Source organism: Mytilus edulis, chromosome 14 (genome assembly GCF_963676685.1).
Source record: "Mytilus edulis chromosome 14, xbMytEdul2.2, whole genome shotgun sequence".
In the NCBI taxonomy this organism is placed as follows: domain Eukaryota; kingdom Metazoa; phylum Mollusca; class Bivalvia; order Mytilida; family Mytilidae; genus Mytilus; species Mytilus edulis.
The window spans coordinates 529,741-552,960 of record NC_092357.1 but is presented as its reverse complement, the minus strand read 5'-3'; the positions used below and the strand labels follow the sequence as shown (position 1 = coordinate 552,960).

The 23,220-nt window shown below is 33.3% G+C and overlaps 1 protein-coding gene across 12 annotated transcripts in view; it reads left to right on the top strand.

The window, feature by feature from the left end:
- Positions 1-1,798: 1,798 nt before the first annotated feature.
- LOC139503095 (platelet binding protein GspB-like) overlaps positions 1,799-23,220 on the top strand; it is a 130,610-nt gene continuing 109,188 nt past the window's right edge. For 6 of the 12 annotated variants that reach the window (XM_071292781.1, XM_071292779.1, XM_071292774.1 and 3 more), the window contains exon 1: positions 1,799-2,766. In XM_071292781.1, coding sequence (XP_071148882.1) covers positions 2,646-2,766 — 121 coding nt within the window. In that variant the 5' untranslated portion in view covers positions 1,799-2,645. Of the gene's footprint in view, positions 2,767-3,891; positions 4,144-6,373; positions 7,428-7,927; positions 8,031-14,948; positions 15,158-23,220 lie in introns of those variants that run through there. The other 6 variants (XM_071292787.1, XM_071292784.1, XM_071292777.1 and 3 more) reach the window with 5 other exon arrangements.

The window sequence follows — 23,220 nt, the reverse complement described above, 5'->3', positions numbered from 1 at the left end:
TCAATGCTTTTCAACTTCGTTCTTGATTAAGCCTTTTTAACATTTTTTTATTCGAGCGTCACTGATGGGTTCTTTTGTAGACGAAATGCGCGTCTGGCATAAATATAAAATTTCAATCCTGGTATCTATATGATGAGTTTATTGACAAAATCAGAAACACATGTGTAATTCAAAATATGTCTCTGATAAACTGATTTTACAAATTGCACTACACGATCAACTTGTGAAATACAAAACAGTATGTGTTATACATACTATTACTTTATCTATATCCAAACTGTCAAATAGGTTACAACTCCAAACTGTCAAATTGGTTACAACTCCAAACTGTCAAATAGGTTACAACTCCAAACTGTCAAATAGGTTACAACTCCAAACTGTCATATACAGAGGAGATTGGCCATCAGTTTTGTGATGTCTAGCTTGAAAAATCTTGAGCCTGTTATTTTGATGTTTTTTTACAGAAGTTTATCATCTATCTTATTCATAAAATTGTGTGTGGCCACTTGGTGGCAGTTATAACAGCTACAACATGGCGTGGTGCTTGTTACAATTTAATGACCAGCCCTAACTTTGTGGCAGTTGCAACAGCTACAACATGACGTGGTGCAAACTTGTTACAATTTAATGACTAGCCCTAACTTTGTGGTTATTCTTATGTTCTTATCAATTGTTTCTTATTCGTAATCATCTGACTGCCCTGTCCGTTAATAAGAACATTATCGCACTTGGCCTCTCTGGCCTTTTTAAAAGTCATATAGCCGCCATTGTCTACTTCTTTTTAACTACGATTACTATAGTCTACATAAGACTTCATAGTGTCGCACACATCTAAACCGTTAGCAAGCCAAACCCATCTACTGAATTTAAAAGCATTCAAAACCAATAACTATATAAAAAAAAAAGTACTGTATATAGTAGTTGCTTTCCATAATAAAAAGTAAAGAATAATTGGTATTCTTCCAAGGAACGTCTCATGATTTTCCTATTTTTTTTACATTTGAGTGTATATGGACTTTACTGAACAGGTTCCCTTTTTTGTGTAGGGGCCAGCTGAAGCCCATCTCTGTTTGCAGAAATTTCCGCTGCATTGAAGACCCAATGGTGGCCTTCGGCTGTTATCTGTTCTTTTGGTCGGGTTGTTGTCTCTCTGACATATTCCCCATTTCCATTCTTAGTTTTATTCAGGACGGTGTGTCTCATGTGTATTTATAGAATTACATAATTACTTTATTGTAATCAGCTTATTCTATTAATTCAGTAGATTACAATAGAAAACGACATCTAATGCCATTGTTATATAGACACAGTAGTACAGAAGTAATGCTATATTGTTTTGACGATTAGGCCGCTGTTTAAATATTGTTCGTTTCTTTCATTCTTTCAAATATAAATTTGTTACAAATTTGTTGGAACATGTTAGTCATGCAATAATCATTGTTTATATACATTTCCTTTATTTTTTTTAATTAAAACACATATTTTAAAAAAGACCGTGTTAGTAAAAATACCAAACTTTCGATCAAAGAAGATCCTATATATACTTATTTTGTTAAACAGGGGAAAACAACCACATAAAGTTTGATGTCTTTTATATGAAATACAAACGGACATTAACCAAATTCTATATGTTAGTGGACAATATCAATGTTTTATAAATATACTTCATGGTTTTTTTTATTAGAAACTTATATGGGAAGGTTGGGGGTCAAGGAACTTATTGTTTTCAGTTTATTTTTTACTAATACAATGTATATATTTTATGTTTGGTATTAGTAACATATATAGGAAGGTTGGGGTCAACGAACGTATTGTTTTCTTGTGTTTTGTCAAGAACAAAGAAAGAGATAGAAATATGTTTTGAACTTCAATTACCGACAATTATTTTAAATTAAAAACTAATCTTCATATTTAAGTAATCTACAGGTGTTATTTCTTAGGTCAACATTACACACGGAAATATTTATATATTTATCTTTTTAAGATTATAGTTTACAAAGGCTTTGGACCGTACTCGACAAAATGATAGCATTTCATTCAATTGGAATTATAGTGAAATGTATACATGCACATTAGGATAGGTGCATATAGTGAAGGAAATTTGTGAGTGTTGATTTGTTCACATTCAATGTCAACAAAAATAATAAATTATAAAAATTATAAAATCTTCTTTGGAAGTAAATGAGACTAAATGTGGAATAGAGAAATAAATATGGATATTCTGTGGGATGTAAATGAGAGAATGAATGTGGAATAGAGAAATTAATACCATTATGGATATAAAACAAAGATAGATAGTTCAATAGTGAAGGAAATAATAATACCATGAAAAGGTCAAATAAATCAGAGATCGAATGTGAAATAAGGAAGGAAATAAGTGAAGAAAGGAAGAAATAATAATCACTTAAAAATTCTTTGGATGTGAATTATATATAGATAGTGAAGGAAGGAAGGAATAAGTAATAATCAATTCTTTGGATGTGAATAATAGATAAAATGTAAAATAGTGAAGAAAATACCATTTAATAATGCAGTGAAAGGAATAAATAATAATTGGTTCCTTTGATGTAAATCAAAAATAGAGTGTTACAGGGAAGGAAATATAACTTAAAAAAAACAAAGAAAGTAAGGGAAAAGAAGACACTATGGCTAATCATTACACATTTATCAATGGGAAATATACACCAATAACTCTGCTACCAAGGCCCAGCTACAGCAGTTACGATTCGTACACTGGAAGCTGCTGCTATGGTACAGGAACATACGGTAAGTTAAAACGAAACATGGATGAGCTGTCTCCGGGTGCGGTATTTTTTCGCTGTGTTAAAGACCCATTGGTGGCCTTGAGCTGTTTTCTGCTGTTTTGTCGGGTTGTTGTCTCTTTGAAAATTTTGGATATGTGACAATGAGACAACTCTCCACTAATGACCAAAAGACAAGATAACTTACTACATGTTCACATTCATTTGTCAATACATCTATATTTGTAAAACTAACATGAAAATGATAAAGGAAAGCTTTTTTAAAAGATTATAAAAGGTCAAGTAAAACTTAAAAAATATTTAAATGAATAATGACAAAGAATATGTAATCAGCTTAAATATCTATTAAACTGTCTAATATTACGGTCTAGAATGTAAGTCAAGTGGGACAACTGAGAGCATCTAGATCTATTTAAATTACCGCTTGATAATAAAGAAACACGATTGTTACAATAATGCAATAGAACTTATAATGGTGCCCTATACATTTTAAATATCCTGCAAATGCTTCTAGTCGCGAAGTGTTTGAAAGCAAGATGTAATCCTCTGATTGTATAGTGCTATAAGAGACGTTAACAATGCGATATTAAACTTGTACATGTATAAGAGAGTATGAGAGAGAGCGAGATAGAAAAGGGGATTGTCCAGTCATCCGTTGTCCGTATTTGCTAAATTTGGGTCTGTTTTCTTTTATCGCACCATTCGTATAAAATGACGTAGAGAGTACTGTTTTAGCAGACAATGTTTTATTTAGTTTATAGTTAGATTCACCACTCTCCGTCTAAATTGTGAGCGCAGTGCTTCATGTCCGATACGGTCCCCATTTCAGGGGCGGATCCATCTATTTTAGAAAGGAGGGGTTCCTAACCAAGGACAAAGAGGGGGTTCCAGCTACATGTCCCCATTTAATTGCATTGATCGTCCAAAAAAAGGGGGTTCCGATCCCCGGACCCCTGTATCCGCCACTGCATGTACCCCTTTGGACGAAACTTCTGAATGGGACTGGCAAAATGTTGAGAAGAAAACAAATAATGCCATGTGCACTTTGTGCCAATTTAAAACTCTGTAATATTTTGAACTGTGCACATACATACAGATTTTAATCGGTGATTATTTAGATTTCATTGTCACACTAATCATAAATAATTTCTAATAATAACACGTTAATAAATGCCAATGTTTAAAGTTGAAATATTAAATACCTACTATGTGCAACTATTTTACAAAAATGGACAAATTACTTCCCGTGTGGAACTAATTGTTTTGAATTGTTAAAATAACCAAGGATTTGTATAGTAATCAAATCCTTAAAATAACTATAATGAATGTTAACAATGTTGGAAATGAAGAAACTCCATATCTAGAATGTTTGTGTTAACAGGTAAGTAATATTTCTCTTACTTATAGTTGGTTGTCTCGCGGTTCTTTCACAGCCAGTTGTAGCTGTCTTCTTTAAGACCCAGCGTGCAGTTAAGTACTCTTGCTTGCTGAATTGTCTCTCTGTTCTCTCTCAGTCAGTCAGTAGACTAGTTGTCTTCTTTACGACAAAGTATAGAGCATTGTCCGATATGTAAGTTACGATAGGCGGTCAGGGACAGATTCGGTGGGGTGGGGATGTAGAGGGTGTAGATAGCGTAAGCCCCACACCAAAATTGATAGACAAAAAGTGCATTTATTTTGTATGGAATCATCCGATGTTTTTGTATTCAGTTTTATGGCCTTTAAGTTCACCTTTCAAAATGTCCTAAATCCGCACATGACAGTTTAACTATGTTTCCACCTGATGATTTTCAAGCGTTAGTAAGACGCTTACGACCCGACACTGCCCGTAAGACTAAACATGGAGCGTTTAAAAAAGAGGCAAAAACTAACTAACTATATTGGATCTGGGTTTTGTTCATTTTTGAAGGACAAACGATTAGGTTATGATAGTTGTTCAACTCGACGTCATTTCGTCTCTGGAGAGTTGTCTCAATGGCAATCCTACCATATCTTTTTTTATATTAACAATATGGGTTGTGTTCATTGTTGAAGTCCAACGGTGACTATATAGTTGTTAACCTCATGTCGTCTCCGGTGAGTTGTCTCAATGAGAAATCATACCACATCTTCATATTCTTATTGCGGTCACTTATTCTACGCATGGTATACACATTACATTAACCTGCTTCCGTGGCATCACTCTGAATACGTCTGAATACGCATGTTATATTATCGCACTTAATTAAGATGTACATCAATCAATCAATCGATCGATCAATCATGTTTTTTGGACGATAATTTACAGTACGTTCTTGTTGTCACCTACCGTATTTTACGTGATTGATGCGTTTACCTGCTGTATTTATCCCTCATCTCTGTCAGCACTCGATTATGCTAAATAGCAATTATCACTTGTTTAGAGAATTAATCATAGCTAGCGATTGCTTATCGAAGGACAACGTCAATGCCCCTCATGACATTTATCAATAAAAAAATCCCCATCATCGTCTATTTAGTATGAAATTTAAGATAACTTCATTTTCAATGATCACATGTTGCGCATACTGCAGTAATGAGCAATTAGGTATTTAGTTCAAGGGAACAAACATATAAAATGGCTATATGTATTTCACACCATGCACATGTCTGTTACATGCAATTATCAAACGTTTCTATTGAATTTTCTATAAATAAATTTATTTGGAATCTTTTACTTATATGTAAATTTATTATGTTTCGCAACCTTTACATTAGTTTCCTGCTAGGTGTTCTCGCTTCGATTGCGGCAGGCTACCGGTTTTAATCCCAGTCGGATAAAATCACTATAACATGTTCTCTGACCCTGATGTATACGTATCATTGCATATCTATGATCTATCCATCCAAACTAGTCAATTCAGGCGCTGATCAATGTAGGCATTTTGAACAGGGGTTCCAACATTTGTTTCCACCAAACGGCCCCAGGCTCCTTTGCCCCCTTAAATCCGTCTCAGTAAAGTAAATGGGGGAAAAGGGGGGGGGGATTATGTACCCATACAAAAGCATTAGTTTTCAACCAAAATGGGTGGCTCAAGTCCGGAACACTGTTGGATCCGCCACTGCAAGTCCACTTAAATTTTCCATTAATATGTTATAAACTTGACATAGTGCATGTTAAACGTACCCCTACTTATGACCCTTATCTAAATAATTAAACAGTTGTTTTTCTATTAATAAACTCTGCAGCAACTGTAATCATTGTCAATTACTTATTAATAACTATAAATCTACAAACTTGTTAACAGACTTCAAAGAGGGAGCAATACTATAATGATGTACGTAGATGCGCTAAAACACTTGATTTTAATCATTTCTTGCGGTTTTACTGTTGATGCATATAGAACTTATCGTCTGCCCGTATAGAGATGTCATACATTGTGTCATGCTAAGACAAACATTGGCTGGTTGTGATTAGTTATAGATGCATATGCAGCTATTGATGGACGGGATATGAAATTCGTTTGTCAATCAAAATATGTCTTTACACACACCATTATGTATAATGTGTATCAATAAGTAAATAGCGTCAAAGACAATAAAACACACTCCATGTTGACGAGTTGTATTTTCGCTTTCTCCTTGCCAATTTTATGTTACCTCGCAACGTAACAATAATAGAACATCTCAAATTACTTTTGAACTTATTTCCCTGTTTATTTTTCGCATAAAAATATCTTTCGGAGAGTTAAATTTGTTATGTTTCTATTTTCGTGAGGATAATCTCCCAAGTGTTTCGGATAAAAGCTTTTAAAAAAGGGGGAGTGGTGAAACTATTGGAGAATTCTTTCATCTACATAATTTCTATATTTGTCGCCTCGAATTAGCATTTAGAATAAGACTTGTGCCTACGATTTCTGCCGAGAGCTCTACACGGCTGTGTGAAGAAAACAATCATAGGAATGTTATAAGCACCTTTTCGCTAATTTAAGCCTTATTTATATTTGCTTTGGAGTGTGAAATTGTCAAATTCAATTTTCTTTGTGGTGCGCTGTTTAAGTTATATATATATTTTTTTGATTGTTTATTTTTTCATATTATTTCGCTTTGAATTCCGTGTTTTGATAATTTACGCGTATGAAGTAACTATAAGTGCTTTTTTATTATTTGAATAGTTTGGTTTTCTTTATTGTTCTCGTTTCGTGACAAATTAGTGTTAGTGTTACTTTAGCCTTTCTGTTACGGATGAAATATATATTCAGTTTCTCAGTTCATTCAGTGGATTAAAAAAATCGTCAAAAGAGACTGTTTTCAATACTTATCATATCGAACTTTTGAATTTCGATAAACTAATACACGAAGAAGGCAAAGATTGAATACACATCCCCGTACATCAAAGGGATCTTCGTCAAGGTGAATTGCAGGTGTCAACTGATGAATTTGTGTCGTTAATCAGGTAACTTAATCTACAGGATAAATGTATATACAATTACCTATATAAAAGTAGACAAAAGAAACTGACAATGATGCGTGAAATAATACGGACCAGGAGTTATGTTTTAGAAACTTTGCATGTTATTCGGTTTAGCCGCATGTATTAATAGAGTGCACCCTTTGAATTGCTCCCTCGGTGTTCACCACTCTCACCCAGCATGGATACTAAACCCCCACAGTTTGTACAGCCTGTTATACAAGTTGACAAAAAAGGTAAGTCTTCATGACATACTATTTAAAATGTATTTAAATACTCGACACAATTAACAGACCACAAATAATGTCACTAATGTTGTTTATAAGCTCGAGGCCATATGACCTCTACCGTAAGAATTAAAAACGAAATAATCCTAGGTTGCTCCCCCCTTTTTAGTAAAAAAGGTAATTTCAAAAGTTAAGGGGACACTAGTACATTGTTTGTTATTTGCATGACGAAATATTCAACATATAAAGTCCAATATTTCATTGGGAAAAAAAGGTAATATGTGACTTGATCATATTTCTAACAGTAAATGAAAAAACATAAAACTGATTCGCATGGTCTAAGAACTAGATTTATTTTATTGATTTATGTGTAACATTAGTCTTATAAATGATAGAATATAAACAGTGTATGTTGTAATCCCGGAAATAGTGAAATAGAATCCAAAATGTGTGATAGATAGTTGAAACAATATAGTGTCGGTTTCCAGACAGACCAATAAGAACTCTTCAACAAATGGAGGTTCAGAAGGTCTAAAAAGCGGTTTGTTTGGAAACAGAAATGCATCATAACTTTACAGAAAATTAATTTGAGCAAGACCAGATAAAAAAAGAGTAAATATGAGTCTATTTTACGTATAAAAAACTGTACAAGTTATTAATATGTCATGACAACCTTGAACTCAAAATGCCCACAACTTGAACTGTAGAGTGGGGTGCTCATTTTCGCCGGGGACACAATTTCGCCGTTTAAGGATTTTGAGGTGTAAAAACTTCAAAGGATGACTGAAATGGAAGAAATGTACCCGTAAATTATATTTTTATAACAAATATAATATTTTTTTAAACTGAGACAAAATTGCGGCTCCTACCGAAAATGACTGAAAAACGGACAACGATTTTCGGACAATTTCCTGAATAAAAAACACGATTTCAAAGAAGTATTTCTAAGTAAATATTTGACTGAATGTCCTAATTTTGAATTCTTTATACCTTTGAAATGTCTGTTATTCATCTATAATGCAATTGATTTCATAAAAATTGTTAAAAGCTGCGGTTATTTGGTTTTAAATAGATGTGTAAAAACGGTGAATATGTGTCCCCCATTGACAAAACATCCGGAAATTTCAAACACTCTTTAATCTAACTTTTCAGATGATTTTCTTAAAACAAACCAGTTTTCAAGCTTAAGTATATTTTGCATTTGAAGTTATCTTCATATATATATATAGATATATCAGTATACTTCAAAAACATTTAGACCTGAACATAAACTGTAGAAAACATGGAAAGATGTGGCGAAAATGAGCACCCCACTCTATTCTTAAAGTTAAAAACAAACACCGAAAGTGAAACAGGCCACAGGGGCTGAACATGCGAGTGGTCTTACTCTTAGTAGTCAAACTAGGTAACTCCTATTTATGTTTCCCCCTTCCACGTTCACACCCCACACCATTGCACCCTAAGTGTGTTCACACCCTTTTTAAAATCTGAAAATACATCTAATAATTCAACCTGTATTTGAATTAACAATACACCTTATTGCTATTTGTTTGCCATTTCTGGATTTCACACAGTTTTCCTTAAAATTTTGACGTCATAAAACAAAATATCTGACGCCACAACGGAAAAGTGATTGTTGTATGCGTCAAAAGTTCAAGCGGCCGGGTCAGCCAGGTTTAGCGATAAGGTGTATAGCGAATAGGGTGCTAAGGAATCCAGGGTGAAATGGGTAAGGTTCCAATGTGTTTTGTGAGCTAAAGGACCCAATGCCGACCTTATCTGCTGATTTGCTTATATGAATTAACCAAAAAGTTATTGAAAATCACTTTCAATTCTAGATTGGATTATTTCCCTTTGATTCCATGATGCACAGGTTTATTTCTTGTGCTTGAATAATAAATCATATGATATTTTAAATCAGCAATGAATACTAATTGGTTTACTGTCCACTCTTTAATATAGATATTTTTAAAATCCAATACCTTTATAATTTTATTTTAACTGTTTGTAAAGTTCTGTGAACTTTAAAAATGTAAACTTGTTACTTTATAATGACAAGATATGTAGTGCCTCAGAATGACTTTACTACAAGGGGAAGAACAGTTTGAAGCATTACCTGTGATGCTGTGTTTTAATCTAAAAAATATACTTTTTCCATTGGCCAATTTTTGTTGCTTATAATGGGTTACATCATTTGAACTTTTGTAGATAGTTGTCTCACTGGTAATCTTAAGACTTATCCTTATTTTTAAGTGTATATTTTAAAACTCCATAGGATTATAATCCACTTATCCATGAATTAAAAAAAAAAAATTGTAAAAAGTACCTGTATCCTAACATTATACTGTTTACCATGCTCACAGCAATATTCTGGCAGAAGTGTGGCTATCGAGATAAAGGTATCTAAAAATCTGGGCTAAAAATACATTTACGTTTCTTGCACTTAACAATGGTTTATACGTCTTGTACTTTTCTGATTTTGTTTAATTTGAAGTTCTGTGAGTTGTTTTATTCTGACTTTTCAAGGTACTATTCTCAGTCTCATAAAACTTTATGCTTTCAGATGCCACTATTTATTCATTAGTTTGTATGTTGCTTCATTTAGAACATTTTTCAGTTTCGAGATGGTTTTTTTTGTGTGTGTGATATTGTATGTTGTTGCATTCAGTCTGTGCCAAACTGACCAAAATAGAAATTTTATAGAAAAAGAAAATAGATGTTTTCTTCTAATTCTATATTTTCAACTAAAATGTCTGATAATTTCAGTCTGACTAAATGACTTTTTTATGTGTCTGACATTTTGTGGGTCAGACAAAGTTTGGGATATACTGTGGTTTGCTATGAATATGATGTCAAAATCAATAGCTGGTTATTTTTGAATTTTGTTATTGTCTATCAATATTAGAGGGTATGATAGGTACTTGATGACAATTTATAGCTAAAGGCACTTTATTTTATTTATCAACTATCAAGTCTCAATGGCTTTATAACAAAATGATGAATAAAATTTGTCAACAAATATATTTGGACAAAATTCAACATTTTAATTAGTGTTTTCTTATCTCAAGGATTTTTTTCAATATTGGTTTTTCTTGCTGCTTTGAAGACCCATTGGTGGCCTTGAACTGGTTTCTGCTCTCAGATCTGATCTGATTGTTGTCTCTTAGACACATTCCCTGTTTTCCATCTCTATTCCATTAAAAAAGAACTTGTATGAAATGAAATGTTCAATCAGATTTGACTGGTTAGATAACCATGATACATTTTAACTGATTAACCTTTTATGGGTCTCTAAATACAATTAGAGGTAAGGGCTTAGAATATGATTAATTTGATTCAAGCCGGTGAAGGTCCTAATATCTAAAGTCAGGGGCTCTTGTTACAAAATATTTTCTACAAAAACTTAAATGTAGCTTTTAAAGTACTAGTGTAACGGAGGGGGTCGGTGACGACACCTCCCGGGACGTGTAGCGGCCAGTACTTCGCCCCTATTCGACCATCAGGATACCTGATATCAGATTATGGCTGAATAACAGACAATAAATCAAATGAAAACTATATTTTATTTACAAATGTACAATAATTGCATGAATTTAAACAAAGTCGGAAATAAACAGGAGTAAAAAAACTGTCTTAAATGAAGTTCAAAAATAAAGTAATTTCAAATGTAAAATTGAAAAATAGAGTGTTCCCAGAGTTAGTCTTTTAAGTAAAATAAAGTAAATTTGCTTGCGTTGTGTTTTAAAGTAGTAAAATTGCACCAAAAAAGGGTGACTAATTCTGGCGAACTGCACCGAAGTGGTGACTAACTCTGAACTCGGGTGGGCTGATGAGTCCGGCGAGTATTTGGAGGCCTGTGCAAGGCCGACTCCGACTGAATATCAAATGATATCCTAAACTTGTCATTAATCAGGAGAACTTTAACATAAAAGGTACTGAAGAAAACTTAAATAAATGAATATTCTTAAAACATTATAAAAACATCAAAAGTTAAATACTAAAACAGTTAAATTAACATTCTTTACTTTTATCCTACTCTATTTAAACCAAATCAAACCTAAAATAAACATTTAAATACTAAATAATTAATCTGTCCAAATTAAGGGGAATTAACCTAGACACATCAAGGCACATCTATTACAATCCTCCCCCCTTAGGACAAATATTAAAGAAATTAATATTTGGGAACAGAACTATTTAAAATAGATGTGGTAAAAAAACCAATAAACAATATAAATCAATGCACAAAAAATGTCAATAAATGTCACAAAAATGTCAAATAATCACACGGTCCAACCATAGGAAAAGTTCCACACAGTATAAATGTCCAGGAATAGGCGATAAACACAAATTATAAAGTACGGTCCATAGAATATAAATGTAAACGGACACAGTTATACAGCATTCTATAAAACACAGTTCTAGATTCAAACGGAAACGGAATGTTAATACTGATAATCTGCATGGTCCAAGTTGTACCAGGTATAGTCCACCAATTGTTGTTCTCACGAAAACACTTTAAACGTGTGTTTTCGGGTTCTAAAAAGTCCAACGTTGTACCAGGTTTAGTCCACCGATGTAGATCTCACGGAATCACGTATAACATGTGATTCCGGGTTCAAGATGATCAAAGTTCAAACGTTGTACAAAAAGTAAGAAAGGTATTCTTGATAACAAGAACTGCTTACTTTATCAGGTGGTTGTCTTCACACATAAACTTTCTGCCACTCAATAGATTTCTGCCATGACTTATAAAAGTCACAAAAGGAACACTATAACCAAACTAAACAAATTCAAAACAATAAAACTTGTTCAGAAAGGTTAAAAATCCAAATAAATGAGCAAACTCATAAATAAACCTATACAAACAAGAAACTGAGCAACAATCTAAACCAACCAACATCTAAAGGAAAACACAATCAAATCAAACAACGTTTTTGAGGGTGGTTTCGATGGCAGAGTTAGTCTTTTAAGTAAAATAAAGTAAATTTGCTTCGCGTTGTGTTTTAAAGTAGTAAAATTGCACCAAAAAAGGGTGACTAACTCTGGCGAACTGCACCGAAGTGGTGACTAACTCTGAACTCGGGTGGGCTGATGAGTCCGGCGAGTATTTGGAGGCCTGTGCAAGGCCGACTCCGACTGAATATCAAATACAATATTATACAATATTATACAATATACAATACAATATACAATACAATATTTTTTTTATTTTTCCAAATTAAAGGGCCCATTAAGAGCATAACATTAATTACAACATGACATAAACATTACAGAGTGATTAAAGAAACATAAAATAATAATTGAAATTCAAATGCATGAAGAAAGGATCAGTGGTCAAGGGGAGATAATTTTGATATATTTTAGAGTATCTAACTAATTTTCTGATTTTCTTAGTTGCAGGCCTTTATCCAGGTATGCACATAAAATAGATAGAAATCTGCTATCTTCATTAATCATGATCCATGAAAAAAGATCATTTATATTTAAACTATCTAAACTGGGGTATTTTTTTATATAATCAGTGATATCTCTTCTGAGGTTATTGTAAATAGGGCATTCCAGAAGAAAGTGCATTTCATTTTCAATACAATTTGTATTACAATATAAACATATCCTCTCATGTCGAGGTAATATTTCATATTTACCACATACATTGGTAATTCGTTCATGTCTGCCAGTTTCTATTCTTAAACAGTGATTGCTAAGTCTGTATTTTGTTAATAAATGTTTTTGTGGGTGCTTTAAATCTAAATAATTTTCATAGTCAAATGACTTTTTGAATGAAAAATAAGTGTCCAATTTGCCTTGATTCTGTAAATAAAAATCTCGCATTTTCTCCCAATCATTTTGAAAATTTGATTTGAGCTGTTTTTTCAATAAGTTTTTAAATTTATTTTTTCCTAGATTTTTACATATATTTAGGTCAATACCCAATTTTTCACTGTAGAAAATGATATTAGAGAGCCATGAATTATTGGAACTGGTTTGACCTTTACTTTCTATCATTTTTAACTCAGCATAAGCATTTTTCAATAAATCAGATGGAGAATTCTCTAGTCTATGCCAATACATAAACATATGTGTTAGCAAATTTATATAAAGAGGATATCTACCCAATTCAGACAGGACTGCTACATTTGTGCACATCTTTGTAACACCAATAATATACTTACAAAATTTTAAATTTAGCTTCTCAAACTCCCAATCTTTAAATATGTCATAAAGGGACAAATTTTTCCTTTTAGAAGTAATGTTAATAACACCCCAATTTTCACAACCATAAGTTACAATTGGCTGTATACAGTGATCAAATAAATGCAAAAGAGTTTTAATAGGAGGATTAGATGATTTCAAATCTTTATAAAGTTTAAAACTGGCCTTTTGACCTTTTTGGAATAATTGTTTCCTGGCTTCATTAAAGTTTCCAGTATTTTGGATGACTATGCCAAGATATTTGTGTTGTTTAACACATTCAATAGAATTATTTCCTACATTAAAATTTTCATTAAGGAGTCTACCACTCCTATTGAATATTATAATCTTGGTTTTCTTCACATTTATTTCCATACACCAATCTTTGCAGAATGTGCACAAAGTATCAAGTCTCTTCTGAAGCCCTTCTTTTGAGTCAGATATTAATACAAGATCATCAGCATAAAGTAGACATGGTATCTTTTCATCATTTAAATTGACATCATCATAATTGTTAGATAATATATCTGGCAAATCATTAATAAACAGTTTAAACAATGTGGGACTCAAAACGTCACCTTGTCGTACACCAACATTATATCTAAAAAAATCAGTTATTTTGTCTTCTACTTTAACACACACTTTGTCGTTACTATACATAGATTTCAAAATGTTATAAAAAATACCATTATTTGTATGCTGTAATAATTTGTATAATATACCAATATGAATAACCTTGTCAAAGGCCTTGCGAAAATCTACAAAACATACATACAATTTACCTTTGCCTCTTTTAACATATTTTTCTATGAGACATTTTAGTACAAAAATGTGATCCGAAGTGCGAGCTTTCTTAGAAAAACCAATTTGAGTTTTGTTTATGATATTATTATGATATCCTAAACTTGTCATTAATCAGGAGAACTTTAACATAAAAGGTACTGAAGAAAACTTAAATAAATGAATATTCTTAAAACATTATAAAAACATCAAAAGTTAAATACTAAAACAGTTAAATTAACATTCTTTACTTTTATCCTACTCTATTTAAACCAAATCAAACCTAAAATAAACATTTAAATACTAAATAATTAATCTGTCCAAATTAAGGGGAATTAACCTAGACACATCAAGGCACATCTATTACACTAGTATACTTACATGTGAATGAATTAAGAGTATACATTTTTTCTCATAATGTTTTGAAGTGATTGTGATGGGAGGGGCTTAGCATCCAGATTTTCTTTAATGCATAAAAATTAAAAGTCAGTTGCTTTAAACATGAACAATTTGTTTGAATGGCCTAAATCTTTGATCATCTTAAAAATACATATTGACTTATTAAATCTCTGTAAGATAGTGATAGCATTGTATTTATCGGTTTTCAGACATACCTTTGTAGATATGAAACTGACGTCTTTTTATGTGAAATCTATAATACTCAGACATGCAATTTAAGGTAGATCTGCGACTTAGCTAAATTACCCGTAGTTTGTGAGGATTTAATCAAGTCGTCTGTCAAATTTCATTACAGATATATTCAGGTTAGTTTTTTTTTGTAATTCATTAATTGCTGTTTTTATTTACCTCTAAAATTTGATTATAATTAGCTTTAAATTAAATTTTCAGATATTTGAGTTATTCAAAAACTGACTTTTAGGTAAAATTATTACTTCACATCCTTAAGCATGTTAACAAGTGTATTCTTTTATTTACATGTAGTTAATGGAATTCAGGTACAAGTTGGTTATTTTTAAATGTGTGATTTTCTTTATCCTTGCAATTTATATTTGAACCTTAATTATATTGGGGTTTTAGTTATATTTTCTGTTACTTAACTTATTCAAAAGATTAATTGCTCAGCCTTAACCAGCTCTTAAAAAATATAACTGTCAAAATTTGAAATTACCAAGGATTTGTTCTTAATTATTATTAATAGCTTTTATTATGGAAAGCTATATAAAGCTCAATGTTTTACTAGTTATTAATTGTTTGTAATATACATTTGCACAAGTTGTAAATTAATTAAACGGAGATAGTCTTCATAGTCTTAGATAATTGAAACACTGACATAAATCAATGAGAAATGGTAGAGCTCCATATTGAGTGATTATTTACCAAGATTTCATAACACGTCTAGATAACCAATTTTGTATTGAACATCTTGATTTGTTATAAGATATTGCGTAGTTAGGTTGTTGACCGTTATGCCTTATGGAATAACTGTTTCACAGATCGTATGATATGGGATATGTTCCTTACGTCAACACTACAATACCCTTCCCTTTTCACAAATGTGACCTACTGAATTTATTTACCGGATTTGTAATAACATAAGCAACATGTGGAGCAGGATCTGCTTACCCTTCCAGAGCACCTGAGATCACCCCCAGTTTTTGTTGGGGTTCATGTTGCTTAGTCTTTAGTTTTCTATGTTGTGTCTTCTGTACTATTGAATGTCTGTTTGACTTTTTATTTTTAGCCATGGCGTTGTCAGTTTATTTTCTATCTATGAGTTTGACTCTCCCTCTGGTATCTTTTATCCCTCTTTTACAGCTTCCAGATATCATATAGTATAATAATTGATAACTGGTATTTTAGTAAAAAGTATACCTAGAATTAACAAAAAACCTGAACTCCAAGGAAAATATGTAACGGAAAGTCCTCAAACTACAAATCAAAAGCTCAAACACATCTTGAACGAATGTAAAAACAACCTTCATAATCCTGACTTGGTGCAGGTATTTCCTTGGATTAAACCTGGTTTTATCTAAGCTAGCTTAATCTCTCACTTGTATAGGCTAGAATTTATATGCAACAATCAGCTACAAATATTTTAATCTGTATTCTGTTAGTTCTTAGGCTTATCCTAATTCTTAAATACATTTTGAATATTTATGTAAGCCTCCATACATCTTAAATTATTATATTACAGTCATTTGAAACTAGAAATTTAATGAGGTGTTTTAATACTTTTAATTGTGGAAGTAACTTTATAGTTTAGGATATATATTCTAATGTATTTGACAAAATCATTTTATTAGAATTAAGCTGACTCATTTAAGAATATACTAAGTTTATAGGTAGACCGTAGGTTAAATGAGTGTATATTTATCCTATTGGGACTAAAGTTTAAAATTCAGTTATAAAGGAATAGTTGCATTATTTATTGTAAACTGATATCACAATTTTTATATATGTTTGAATCATATTTTTTCCATACATTGTTTTGTGTATACATCATTATGGAAGATCATACAGTCTTCCTTAGTTGTTAACCTCTATGCCATTTGGTCTCTTGTGGAAAGTTATCTTATTTGCAATTATTCCCCATCTTCTTATGTTTATATAAGTGTTGTCCCATCTTTAGTTGTCTTTTTAGTGTTTTGTGGACTGTTTTTGGTGTTTCTTTGACTTTGGGTTTTTGGCTGTCCCCTTGTTATCTTCCAATCCAATAGCCTGATTAGGATGTCAGGTTTCATAACTTGTGTATTTCAGTTTCAGTTGAGTGAACGCAAAGGAAACTAAATATTGAATTTGATTTACAAAAATTCCGCTATAGAAAACATTTAAATGTATGAATGGAAAAAGAAAATGTTTGTTTGGAAGTTAATTTAAATTTTACACTAAGTTTTCATAAGGATTTAAAACATAATTTCTCGGTCAACATAACTGGAAGATTTCTTAATGAGTTCTAACGCACAAGAAAATTAGTATATTAAAAAGTCCTAAATATTTGTTTAAGGCCACTGAAATAATTTATTTGTATCAAATTTTCCCTTATTGTGTAAGTTACCTGCAGATGTTGCTTTTTCATAAAATTGAGAAATTCCTATTATTTTGAAGTACCTTTTGTCATATGTAGTTCTTCATGAGTTTTGTTGTGCCTGCAACTTTTGTCACTTGACGGCAGCAGCAGTGATGTTAACTAACTACTGAATTGTTTTATATTTTGGAAGGTGGAAGACGTGAATGCTTCATACTTTGTGTATAGATGCCTTATGTTATCTAGTTTCTGTCTTTCACATGAACATTGACCTTTACCTCATTTTCATGGTTCATTGGACAAAGTTGAGTTTTCATGGTTATGTTTTTTTCATAGATACAGAAAAAAAAAGAAAGCTACATTGGTCAAGATACAATCTTTTTAAAATCCTTGGAAATTCTCAACTATCATGACTTTTTATAACTGAAGACCATTTCTGTAAAAATATTGCCAAATATTGCATTATCATTTTACAAAGAAAACTACATGAGATATATTTGATACCATAGAATATATACATGTATGCTTAACCTGAAATAACTTTTGTGTAGATTGAGATTTTATTTGGCCTATTATAAAGTGTCCTTGTTTGGGAAATTGATTGCCGAAATCACTAAGCCTTGTGTAAAATAAACTGACAGACATTTAATATGGGTAGCAATTTATTAAAGTTGTTGACAATTAAAAGTATTACAGAGATAAGACACTTCAAGTTTATAATAGTGAACGCCATAATTACCTTTGGATAACGGTAAAAACTTAAATAATTTGAAATGAGTTCTGATATGGTTTATCTTCTGTGTAAATTTGAATTTAAAAGTAAACTCTATTTTGGCTAAGTGAGCATTTATGGGGATAATTATCTTTTCCATTCATGATTTTGGAACAAATGGCACCAGTAAAATATTGAGGACAGTAATTTGTTTACTGTATTATTGCTTCTGGTTTCTACATTGAAGGGAGATAACTCTTTTTCAAGTGAAACTAAATTGATTTTTAAAGGGAGGTAAGTGAAATAGTAATTATAATAGAAAACACTAATGTTTTTAATAAAGGGCTCCAAATGTAAAAATCTGTCATCTAAGAAATAAGAATAATACTTAAAGTCATAAAATAGGACACTGTAAATTCTATAAAACAAAACAAGAATCAAGAAACACTTTTGAACCACATCAATGAAATTGAGAAAGGAAATGGGGAATGTGTCAAAGCGACAACAACCCGACCATAGAGCAGACAACAGTCGAAGGCCACCAGTGGGTTTTCTATATAGCGTGAAACTCCCGCACCCGTAGGCGTCCTTCAGCTGGCCCCTTAAAAAATATGTATACTATTACAGTGATAATGGACGTCATACTAATCTCCGAATTAAATACAAGAAACTAAAATTAAAAATCATACAAGACTAACAAAAGCCAGAGGCTCCTGACTTGGGACAGGCGCAAAATTGCAGCGGGTTAAACATGTTTATGTTAAGGACGAAATGAAAACGTAATAAAATAAGGGACACTTAGAATTTCATTTTTTTCTCTAACCCACTATATTTTAATGTCAGACATGTGCATTTAAAAAAAAACGTTATGTACATGTATATTAAGGTAAATATATAAGACCTTTCAATATATAGAAAAATTCCTGGTGTGAGGTATTTACATTTTTGAACTGTTAGCATGTGCCTTGTTATTTTTGGGGATTAAATATATGTAGGTTCAAGGTTTTACCATTTATATATATGTCTACCCAAACATTTGGTCTTACTTTTTCAAGGTTATTTTAAAAAGGCGTGTTTCATATCATGGTTTTGGTGTCATTTATCTCTGAATGAAGATGTTCATAAAAGGGAGATAACTGTTGATACATATTATTTCCATTTTCAATTTCCATTCACACTCCAGCATGTAGAATTCCTGTTACATGAAATATATTAATGTTTGTTTTTGTCACACTAGTAGTTTGCTATTCTGTTGGATATGTGTTTTTGTCACGCTAGTAGTTTGTTATTCTGTTGGATATGTGTTTTTGTCACACTAGTAGTTTGTTATTCTGTTGGATATGTGTTTTTGTCACACTAGTAGTTTGTTATTCTGTTGGATATGTGTTTTTGTCACACTAGTAGTTTGTTATTCTGTTGGATATGTGTTTTTGTCACACTAGTAGTTTGTTATTCTGTTGGATATGTGTTTTTGTCACACTAGTAGTTTGTTATTCTGTTGGATATGTGTTTTTGTCACACTAGTAGTTTGTTATTCTGTTGGATATGTGTTTTTGTCACACTAGCAGTTTGTTATTCTGTTGGATATCATTATTATGTGTTTTTGTCACACTAGTAGTTTGTTATTCTGTTGGATATGATTCCCTCAAGAAAATTTGTCCTGACATTTTTACACTTGAATATTTCACTGCAAAGCTGAGATTGATGTGTAGAGGCATATCAACAATGTAAGGAGAGAGAAAACTTTGCCATGTTGTACCAATTCTTTACATATCTTGCATGCCTGTTTACCCCATTCTTTACATATCTTGCATGCCTGTTTACTCCATTCTTTACAGATCTTGCATGCCTGTTTACTCCATTCCATCTTATGTTTTACATACTTTTGTTAACCTGTTTTATATTAAAGGATTACAATTGTATTGATATATGCTAGGAATTCATAAAACATGACAGATCTGTAGGGAGATAACAGTGCAATCTTCTGCAAGTGATTAATAGTTCACATCTGGTCCTTAAATATCAACCTGTATGGGTTTTGGGTGGATCCAGTCTAGTACTACACAGGGAATTCTCAATATATCATGCATTTGTTTTTTGGGGTTGGTACTGTCCATAAGTAATAGATGGTTTTTTCTACATCTATTTTCTGCATCTCTTTCTGGGACTGTCCCTAAGTAATAGATGATTTATCATGCATCTGTTTCTAGGTGGGTACTGTCCATAAGTAATAGATGGTTTTTTCTACATCTATTTTCTGCATCTCTTTCTGGGACTGTCCCTAAGTAATAGATGATTTATCATGCATCTGTTTCTAGGTGGGTATTGTCCACAAGTAATAGAGAATGTATCTTTCATCTATGGTTTTTAAGCGAGGAACCATTTAAGAAGATATAATACATGTACAATGTATAGTCATTAGGGATTTAATACAAAGTTGTTAATTTTCTGATCTTTTCTAATGATTTCTGATAATTTCTATGAGCTGCCGCATCTGTTAAAGTTCAATTATAAGAATTTTGGTAACACTCAGTTCTCAAGTTTGGTGTGAAGATAGAGAGTTCTAACTTCATTTCTCAAACTGTTATTAGGGAAAAAATTAGGATACTAATCAGTGACAAATCCAGGGGGGGGGACAGTTGGTTGGAATCCCCCAGTGGTAAATCCAGGGGGGGGCAGTTGGTTGGAATCCCCCAGTGGCAAATCCAGGGGAGGTGACAGTTGGTTGGAATCCCCCAGTGGCAAATCCAGGGGGGGGGGGCAGTTGGTTGGAATCCCCCAGTGGTAAATCCAGGGGGGACAGTTGGTTGGAATCCCCCAGTGGCAAATCCAGGGGAGGTGACAGTTGGTTGGAATCCCCAAGTGGCAAATCCAGGGGGAGGTGACAGTTGATTGGAATCCCCCAGTGGCAAATCCAGGGGAGGTGACAGTTGGTTGGAATCCCCCAGTGGCAAATCCAGGGGAGGTGACAGTTGGTTGGAATCCCCCAGTGGCGAATCCAGGGGGAGGGGACAGTTGGTTGGAATCCCCCAGTGACAAATCCAGGGGGGGACAGTTGGTTGGAATCCCCCAGTGACAAATCCAGGGGGAGGGGACAGTTGGTTGGAATCCCCCAGTGACAAATCCAGGGGGGGGGACAGTTGGTTGGAATCCCCCAGTGGCAAATCCAGGGGGGGGGAAGTTGGTTGGAATCCCCCAGTGACAAATCCAGGGGGAGGGGACAGTTGGTTGGAATCCCCCAGTGACAAATCCAGGGGGGACAGTTGGTTGGAATCCCCCAGTGACAAATCCAGGGGGAGGGGACAGTTGGTTGGAATCCCCCAGTGACAAATCCAGGGGGGGACAATTGGTTGGAATCCCCCAGTGGCAAATCCAGGGGGGGGCAGTTGGTTGGAATCCCCCAGTGACAAATCCAGGGGGGGACAGTTGGTTGGAATCCCCCAGTGGCAAATCCAGGGGGGGGGGGCAGTTGGTTGGAATCCCCCAGTGACAAATCCAGGGGGGGGGACAGTTGGTTGGAATCCCCCAGTGACAAATCCAGAGGGGGGGACAGTTGGTTTGAATCCCCCAGTGACAAATCCAGGGGGAGGTGACAGTTGATTGGAATCCTCCTTTATCTGGGTTAAAATTGGTTTGATCTGACCTTGCAATGAGAGCTTTTTAAAATATTGAAATAAAGACAGATACTCTGACAATATATGGATCCTGGCCTTAGAAAAGTGTATCCACTATAGGTGACATACAGGATTGTAAATCTATAAATAAATGATGAACTTTCAGCACTGAGTTAGCCTATGACTAAATTTGCACACAGGCGCACGTTTCTGGGAAAAGTAAATAGAGGGGGGCAGGACCTACCGGTAGTTTGGGACGTCGGGATTCAGGAATTCTTTTTTCGAATTTCGGATGTCTGGATTTTTTTTTTTTAATTGAGACCTCAGGATTTCATTTTTTAAGTGCAGCATTTCAAGATCAGGACCCCTCTAACCCCCCTCTATATAGCTAATTCTTATTCTCAGAGACAAGTGTCTGTGGACTGCAGACTGTTAGAGATGTGATGAGCAATATTAGATGACTGAATCTGTAGAGTGCTAGGGTCATGCTGTGAGCTATTCTGAGAACTTTCTTAGACTCATACTCTGGGAATGACTGTAAATAAAAGTACACATCATTAGTGTTAACTTTCTGCTGTCAAGTTTTCTTAGTCTGATGATGGTAATCAAGATTGCTGTCAGATAGTAGCTGACTGCATGTTTGATGCTGCTTTTTATTGTTGTAGACATTTATTCTGTCCTCTGTGTTTGTATTTGTATTTTTATTTAAGACCAAGTTTTCAGTGGTTTAAGAGAGTTTTGTTTACCAATGAGACCTTTGTCTTGCTTGATCATTCTTAAATGCATGAAACACTTGTCACTGGACATACATATGACAAACAGCTGTAGATCATGAAACACTTGTCACTGGACATACATATATGACAAACAGCTGTAAATCATTAAACACTTGTCACTGGACATACATATATGACAAACAGCTGTAGATCATTAAACACTTGTCACTGGACATACATATATGACAAACAGCTGTAGATCATTAAACACTTGTCACTGGACATACATATATGACAAACAGCTGTAGATCATTAAACACTTGTCACTGGACATACATATATAACAAACAGCTGTTAATCATTAATGGAATCTTACTGATAATTAAGAAAAACTGTTTTCCAGATACTTTCCTGATTGGTGAGCACTCTCTTATTACAATCCTCCCCCTCCCCTTCTATACCACTTTGATGATACAATACAAGGCCTTCACCTTGAGTAAAATAAAAGCTACACTCCTCCCCCTACTCTAACACTATGATGATACTAGACTTTCACCTTGAGTTTTGTGTGATAAATAGCAACATGTCAGAAATGTTAATGTCTTATCAAGATTTTGCACAACAGTAAATTAATATCTTAGTTACCTAGCTATCAATACAAATCTATTTATATGCTGCACATTTTTTTTTTTTGCAATTTCTGTTTCTATTGGGGTAAACAATGGGTGATTTATTTTTGTTTTAACATTTTGTTTAACTGCTTAAACTATTATTATGATATTTAGTTCCAAGAAACTGA